General features: G+C 49.6%; 1 protein-coding gene across 1 annotated transcript in view; it reads left to right on the top strand.

The window, feature by feature from the left end:
• Positions 1 to 3,688: 3,688 nt before the first annotated feature.
• The window catches only part of LOC127567933 (acetyl-coenzyme A synthetase 2-like, mitochondrial), a 73,081-nt gene continuing 68,282 nt past the window's right edge, over positions 3,689 to 8,487 (top strand). Inside the window, exon 1 of the mRNA XM_052011155.1 lies at positions 3,689 to 4,243. Coding sequence (XP_051867115.1) covers positions 3,943 to 4,243 — 301 coding nt within the window. The 5' untranslated portion in view covers positions 3,689 to 3,942. The remainder of the gene's footprint in view (positions 4,244 to 8,487) is intronic.

Below are 8,487 nucleotides of genomic sequence, written 5' to 3'. Positions count from 1 at the left end.
AAGGATACAGCAGGATATGGAACAGTTGGAAATGTGGGCAGTGAAATGGCAGATGGAGTTTAATCCAGACAAGTGTGAAGTGTTGCACTTTGGGAGGCCAAATGTAATAGAAAAGTACACAGTAAGTGGCAGGACCCTTAGAAGCATTGATGTACAGAGGGATCTTGGGATGCAAGTTCATAGCCCCCTGAAAGAGGTAAGGAAGGCAAATTACATGCTTGCCTTCATAGGTCAGGGTGTTGAGTCTAAAAGTCGAGGTTATGTTGCCATTTATCGCACTTTGGTCACACCACATTTAGAGTATTGCATTCAGTTCTGGTCACCACAGTACAGGAGGGATGTGGCGGCTTTGAAGAGGGTGCAGGAGAGGTTCACCGGGGTGTTACCTGGATCAGAGAGTTTTAGCTATACGGAGAGGTTGGACAAAGTTGGATTGTTTTCTCCGGAGTGTCGGAGGCTGAGAGGCGATCTGATAGAAAGTTTATACAATTATGAGTGGTATAGACAGGGTAGGGAGTCAGAGAGTTTTTCCCAGAGTGGAAATGTCAAATACTAGAGGGCATAGCTTGAAGGTGAGAGGGGGAAAGTTTAAAGGAGGTTTACAAGGCAAGTTTATTTACACAGAGGGTGGTGGGTGTCTGAACACACTGCCAGGGGAGGTGGTGGAAGCAGATACGGTAACAAGGCACATGTACAGAAGGGTATGGAGGGGTATAGACCATAAGACAAAGACAAAGGAGCAGAAGCAGGCCATTCGGCCCATCGAGTCTGCTCCGCCATTCTATCATGAGCTGATCCATTCTCCCATTTAGCCCCACTCCCCCGCCTTTAACCTTTAATGCCCTGGCTACTCAGATACGTGTCAATCTCTGCCTTAAATACACCCAATGACTTTGCCTCCGCAGCTGCCCGTGGCAACAAGTTCCACAGATTCACCACTCTCTGGCTAAAGAAATTTCTCTGCATCTCTGTTCTGAATGGGCGCCCTTCAATCCTGAAGTTGTGCCCTCTTGTAATAGACCCCCCTACCATGGGAAACAACTTTGCCACATCTACTCTGTCCAGGCCTTTTAACACTCAAAATGTTTCTATGAGGTCCCCCCTCATTCTTCTGAACTCCAAGGAGTACAGCCCAAGAGCCGTCAAACGTTCCTCGTATGTTAACCTTCTCAGTCCTGGAATCATTCTAGTGAATCTTCTCTGAACCCTCTCATGGTATAGACCATGTGCAGGCAGGTAGGATTAGTTTGGATTGGCATCATGGTCGGGCAGAAGTCTGATGGGCCGAAGGGCCTGTTCCTGTGTTCCATGTTCTGTGAGTAGTCTCCCTCTACTTGAAAATTTTCAACAAAACTCGCCTCCATGATATTCAGAAACGGAACCTGGAAATCTGAAAGTAAAACAGAAAATGCTGGGAAATGTTGGTATCGTGGTCAGCACAGACACTGTGGGCTGAAGGGCCTGTTCCTGTGCTGCTCTATGTTTTAATAATAAATTTCAGAGCAAGCCTGGAAGGGTGGGGAACAGACTGGGGTGAGTTTTAAGGGAGCACAAGCGAGGACCCAGTGAGTGGAAAGGGAGGGTGGGGATCTACTTTCTAGAGGAGTTTAAGAAGATTTGGCATGTCATCGAAGATTCTGACAAACTTCTGCAGATGAACAGTGGAAAGCATCTCGAACTGGCTGCATCACGTCCTGGTGTAGAAACTCCAAAGCACAGGAACACAAGAGGGTGGACTCAGCCAGTTCCATCACGGGTACAGCTCTCCCCACCATCCAGGACATCTATAAGAGGTGATGTCTCAGGAAGGTGATATCTGTCATCAGGGACCCCAACCATCCAGGCCATGCCCTCTTCTCAATGCTGCCATCAGGTAGGAGGTACAGGAGCCTGAAGACCCACACCTCAAGGTTCAACAACAGCTTCTTCCCCACTGCCGTCAGGTTCTTGAACCCACCTGAAAAACCCTAACACTACCTTGGACTATATTTTTCTCTCAATTCTCTCAATCTTACACGAGTGTCGTTGTTTAATTTTGTTGTTTATCTTGTAAGATGTATAACTTATGCTAATTTAAGTTTATGGAAACTTATGTTTTTCCTCGTCTTGTTACGTACTGTGCTGCTGCTGCAGAAAACTAACTCTCATGGCACTTATTCCCTGTGTATATGTGCCTATGACAACAATAAGCAAATATTTTATGTTGTCATTATACAAGACATTGGTGAGACCGCACTTGAAGTATTGTGTACAATTTTTGTTGGCCCTGTTATAGGAAAGATGTCGCTAAACTGGAAAGTTTGCAGAGAAGATTTACGAGGATGTTGCCAGGACTCGAGGGCCTGAGTTGTAGGGAGAGGTTGGGCAGGCTAGGTCTTTATTCCTTGGAGCGTAGGAGATTGAGGGGTGACCTTATAGAGGTGTGTAAAATCATGAGGGGCATAGACAGGGTGAACGCAAACAGTCTTTTACCTAGGGTTGGGGAACTAAAAAACTAGAGGGTATAGGTTAAAGGTGAGAGGGGAAAGGTTTAAGAGGGACCCAAGGGGCAACTTCTTCAAGCAGAGGGCAGTCCGTATGTGGAATGAGCTGTCAGAGGAAGTGGTTGAGGCAGGTACAATAACAAGACCATTAGACGTAGGAGCAGAATCGGGCCATTCGGCCCATCGAGTCTGCTCTGCCATTTGATCATAGCTGATTTATTTTCCCCTCTTAATCCCGTTCTCCTGCCTTCTCCCCGTAACCCTTGATGCCCTTACTAATCAAGAGCCTATCAACCTCCACTTTAAATACACCCAATGACTTGGCCACCACAGCCGTCTGTGGCAATGAATTCCACAGATGCATTATCCTCCAGCTAAAGAAATTCCTCCTCATCTCTGTTCTAAAGGGATGTCCTTTTATTCTGAGGCTGTGCCCTCTGGTCCTAGACTCTCCCACTAGAGGAAGTACTTAAAAGACATTTGGATAAGTACATGGACAAGAAAAGTTCAGAGGGATATGGGACAAACACGGGCAGATTACCCACACTCAATGTTTCAGGAACAGCTTCTTCCCCCTCCGGCATCAGATTTCTGAATGGTCCAAGGACGCTACTTCAAATGTGGGTAATTTGCCTATGTTTTTCCCATATCCCTCTGAACCTTTCCTATCCATATCCTTGTCCAAATGTCTTTTAAACGTTTCCTGTAGTGGGAGAGTCTAGGACCAGAGGGCACAGCCTCAGAATAAAGGGACTTCCCTTTAGAACAGAGATGAGGAGGAATTTCTTTTGCACTATATATTTATTTTTGTAACTTACAGTAACTTTTATGTCGGCTGCCACAAAACAACAAATTTCATGACATACGTCAGTGATAATGAACCTGATTCGATCTACCCTGTTGTGACCTTGCACCTTATTGCACTGAACTTTCTCTGTAGCTGTGACACTTTACTCTGTACTGTTACTGTTTTTACCCTGTACTACCTCAATCCATTCTGTACTAACTTAATGTAACCGCACTATGCAATGAATTGACCTGTCCCATGGGGTATGCAAGACAAGTTTTTCACTGTGGGCTGCTCCCGGAACACTCTACGCAAAAGATGTATTTCACTGTAGTTTGGATGTACATGTGACTAATAAAGAGAGCTTATCTCTGACCTTACAAGTGACAATAATAAACTAATACCAACACCAACCCTGGTCGGCAGGGACCAGTTGGGCCGAAGGGCCTGCCTCCGTGCTGCATTGGTGTTTGACTCTAACTTGAACCTGGATCAACGCGAATCCGAGGGAAGTGCTGGAACCGAAGGGTTGCCCAATGGTCGGAGAGCAGATCTTGTAAAGTGGGGTGATGAGGTTGCAGCCGACGGGGTGTGAACTTCGTCACTGAGTCCGGGAGTAAGTTCCCAGTGACCGGGTGCAGCTCCCGGGAGCAGAGGGACACCGGCTGCACCATGTGGAGGGTGCGGCCCCTCGCCTCCCTCCGACCCCTCCTGGCGGGACGTCCCGGCTGGCCGCCCGCCCGCGCCGCCTCATCCACCAACATCTCGGCGTTCATGCCCGAGGCGGCGGCTTTCGCCGGGGTCCGGGACTACCCGGCGCTGAAGCAGCTCTCCCTGCGGCAGGCCGAACGGTTCTGGGAGGCGCTGGCCCGGGCCAGGCTGAGCTGGATCAGTCCCTTCCACACGGTCAGTGACTGCGACCTGGCCCGGGGCAGCATCAGGTGGTTCGAGGGAGGGCGGCTCAACGTCTCGGGTGAGTGGTCGTAACAGCGGCACATCTCGGCTCCCCGTCCCTCTGGCGGATCCCCCCTCCCAATCTCCCATCCCCCATTCCCCGGGACAAACCCCCTCCCCCAGGGCAGATTCCCCCCCCCACCCATCCACGGGGCACATCCCCCCTCACCCCCGTCCCCCAGGGCAGATCTCTTCCACCCCCCCATCCCCCAGGAAAATACCCCCTCACCCGGGTAGATCCCCCCTCACCCCTGTCCCCCGGCGGATCCACCCCTCCCTCCCCAGTCACCCGGAGAGATCAACCCACCCGTCCCCCGGGCAGATCTCCCGTCCCTGTCCGCCTCTCCCTCCTCTCCCCCCCCCGCCTCTCCCTCCTCTCCCCCCCCGCCTCTCCCTCCTCTCCCCCCCCCCGCCTCTCCCTCCTCTCCCCCCTCTCCTCCCCCTCCCCCCGCCCCCTCTCCTCCCCCCTCCCCCCGCCTCTCCCCCCTCCCCCCGCCTCTCCCCCCTCCCGCCTCTCCCCCGCTTCCCTTCCTGCCGCTTTCAGCACCTCACCGTTTCCCCTGCTGCTTTCACCTCCCCCCTCCCCCCTCTTGCTCCCTCTTTCCCTCCCCCCTCTTGCTCCCTCTTTCCCTCCCCCCTCTTGCTCCCTCTTTCCCTCCCCCCTCTTGCTCCCTCTTTCCCTCCCCCCTCTTGCTCCCTCTTTCCCTCCCCCCTCTTGCTCCCTCTTTCCCTCCCCCCTCTTGCTCCCTCTTTCCCTCCCCCCTCTTGCTCCCTCTTTCCCTCCCCCCTCTTGCTCCCTCTTTCCCTCCACTGCCCTCCTCCTGTCTCTCCTGCCATTTCCCCTTCACTTCCTGCCTCTTTCACCTCCTTCCCCTCCCCCTCGCCCTCGCCCTCCCCTCTCCTCGCCCTCCCCCTCCCCTCTCCTCGCCCTCCCCCTCCCCCTCCCCTCTCCTCGCCCTCCCCCTCCCCCTCCCCCTCATCCCTTCCCTCCTCCTCTGCTCCTTCACCCAGTTCCCTCCACCTCTTCTCTTTCCCCACTTATACCCTCATGTCCTCACCTTTCTTGCCCCTTTTGTGACCTTCCTTAATTCCCCTCCCAGCCTATTCTCCCCCTTCCCCCTCCCCCCACTCCCCACCTCCTTGCTCCCCCCTTTCTCTTCCACTCTCAGACTTCCATACCATCCCGCGCGCCCCCTCCCCCATCACCTTTACCCCTCTGTCCCAACCCCTGACATCACCCCTCTGTCCCATTCATCTCTTCGATGCTTTCGGGGTTCAGTTAAGCTGTGGAAACATTATTAGAGTTAACACTTCAGCTCACTGAGCTCCCACCTGAACCGGGAGGGTCTAGAAAAGTTGCAGGACGGGGTGATGGGGTGGAGAGAACAAAGGGAGTGTGAACATAGGAAGCCAATGGATCAGGAGCAGGAGTGAGGCACTCGAGAGTTGTCTGACATTTAGTCAGAGTGTGGCCAATCTAAATGTAATCTTAACTCATGTTCCTGTCTATCACAGTAACCTTCCCCCCCCCCCCCCCCCCCTTTGCTCAGTAAGAATCTGTCTTCCTCCTTCTTCAAAAGTCTTCTGAGATTTTGGTGCCATCGGAACGTGGTGACTCGTTGCAAGCTGCTCTCTGCTCATTACTTTTACTATAATTGTTCTACACTTTTAAATTTATGACCTTGCACCTTATTGTCTACCTGCAATGCACTTCCTCTGTAGCTGTGACACTTTACTCTGTATCCTGTTATTGTTTTTACCCTGTACTACCTCAATGCACTGTGTAATGAATTGATCTGCACGATCGGTATGCAAGACAAGTTTTTCACTGTACCTCAGTACATGTGACAATAATAAACCAAACCCCTTTTGAAGAAGAGTTTCAATGACCCCTGATCCTCTGAGAAAAAGAAATTCCACTATTTCTCTGACTTAAACAGGTGACCCCATATTTTTAAACACTGCTCTAGATTCTCCCCAAAGAGGAGAACCATCCTTTCCCCATCCACTCTGTCAAGTTGAGTTTATAGTCATGTGCACAAGTACGGTGAGGTACAGGTACAATGAAAAACTTGCTTGCAGCAGCATCACAGGCAAGTAGGTTCAGACAACACACAGAATATAAATTGTGTGTGTGTGAAGAGTGTGACGGCAGTGAAGAGAAAAATAGACTGTGCAAGACACGACATTAATGCAACAAAGATAAACAATCAGAGACAAGTCCACAGTAGTGCAAGAGGTGGTCCGTAGTGTTCCGTTGCTGAGGCATGTTTAGGGCTGTGCATTATGTTCAAGACCCTGATGGTTGCAGGAAACAAACCCTTCCTGAACCTGGTGGCGTGGAACTTCAGGCTTCTGTACCTCCTGCCTGGCGGTAGCCCTGAGATCCCTCAAAGATCTTAGATATTTCAGTCATTCCTTCATGCTTTTCCAAAATCCGGCAGGTACCCAACCTTTCCTCGTTAAAAACAACCCACTCATTCCAAATATCGTTGAGGTTCAGAGGGTGTGCTGGAACACAAGCCATGGAAGACCAATGTGCAAATGCTGCAGGCGATTAGAAGGGCCTTTATAATGAGTGGATTTGATTATAGAAACAAGGAGGTCTTAGTACAACAATATAGAGTGTTGGTGAGATCGCAGCTGGAGTACTGAGTGCAGTTTTAGTCTCCTTCCCCAGGAAAGGATGTACTTGAGGGTTCACCAGACTGGCTCCAGGGATGGTAGGTTTGCCATATGAGGGGAAATTGAGGAGAATGGGATTCTATTCCCTGGAATTCAGGAGAATAGGAAGAGATCTCATTGACAAGATTTCATTTAGCCCTTCCTAAAAGGGCTTGACGGGCCAGATGTAGGGAGGATGTTTTCCCTGACTGAGGATCTAGTTCTAGGGGGGACAGTTTGGGAATAAACAGTAGACATTTAGGACAGAGATGAGGGAAAAAATATCTTTATTCAACAGGTGACACACGGAACTGCAGAATGCTGGAATCTGGAGCCACACAAAAAAGTGCTGGAGGAACTGAGTGGGTCAGGCAGCATCCCTGGAGGACACTGACCAGTCCGGATGAAGGGTCTTACCCTGAAACGTCGACTGTCCATTTCCTTCTATAGCTGTTGCCTGAACCTCTGAGTTCCTCCAGCGCCTTTTGTGTTTATTCAAAGGGTGGTGAATCTTTGGAATTCCCTATGCCGGAGCACTGTGGAAGTTCAGTCGCTGAATTCATTCAAAATAGAGACCAATAGATTCATAGAACATAGAACGTTACAGCACAGTACAGGCCCTTCGGCCCACAGTGTTGTACTGACATTTTATCCTGCTCTAAGATCTATCTAAACCTTCCCTCCCACATAGCCCTCCATTTCTCAATCATTTGTGTGTCTATCTAAGAGTCTCTTAAATGTCCCTAATGTATCTGCCCCCACAACCTCTGCAGGCAGTGTGTTCCACGCACCCACCAGTCTCTGTGTTTTAAAAAAAACTTACCCCTGACATCCCCCTTATGTCTTCCTCCAATCACCTTAAAATTATGTCCCCTTGTGTTAGCCATTGTCACCCTGGGAAAAAGTCTCTGGATGTCCACTCGATATATGCTTCTTATCATCTTGTACACCTCTGGATTCATAGATATTAAAGGAATTAAGGGGTATGGGGATAGTGTAGGAAAATGGAGCTGAGGTAAAAGGTCAGCCTTGGCCTTGATGAATGGTGGAGCAGGCTCGAAGGGACGGATGGATACTCCTGCTTCTACTTCTTATGTTCTAAAGGTATTGTTAGTTTGGTAAATCTCTGAACTGGTTCCAGTGCATTAGCACCCTTTCCTAAGTATGGCGACCAGTACTGTACACAGTACTCCAGATGTGGACCTGCCAATGCCCTGTGTCACTGAAATATAAACCATAACATTTTGTTAGTGTTCCTCACTTCTTGTTGTACCTGCATGCCAGCTTTTTTCAAAGTAGGCACTAGGCTACCTCTGCATTTCCGAGCTCTGCAATCTCTCACTATTTAGATAACATGCATTTTTTTTCTGCCAAAGCTTACAATTTCATGGCCACACCACCAGGTTCAAGGACAGCTACTTCCCTTCAACCATTCAGTTCTTGAACCAGCCGGCAAAACCCTAATCACTACAGTTTAATAACACTGTGGCTACTCTGATCACTTTGCACTAAAATGGACTTCGGTAATTTTTTATTAGTTGTGTTTTTTTCTCGTAAAAATTATGTATAACTTAGGTTTAATTTATGTTTTTCTTGTGA

The sequence above is a fragment of the Pristis pectinata genome, chromosome 1 (genome assembly GCF_009764475.1).
Source record: "Pristis pectinata isolate sPriPec2 chromosome 1, sPriPec2.1.pri, whole genome shotgun sequence".
Lineage (NCBI taxonomy): Eukaryota > Metazoa > Chordata > Chondrichthyes > Rhinopristiformes > Pristidae > Pristis > Pristis pectinata.
Note: the sequence above shows the minus strand (reverse complement) of the source record. Positions and strands in the feature narration are given on the sequence as shown.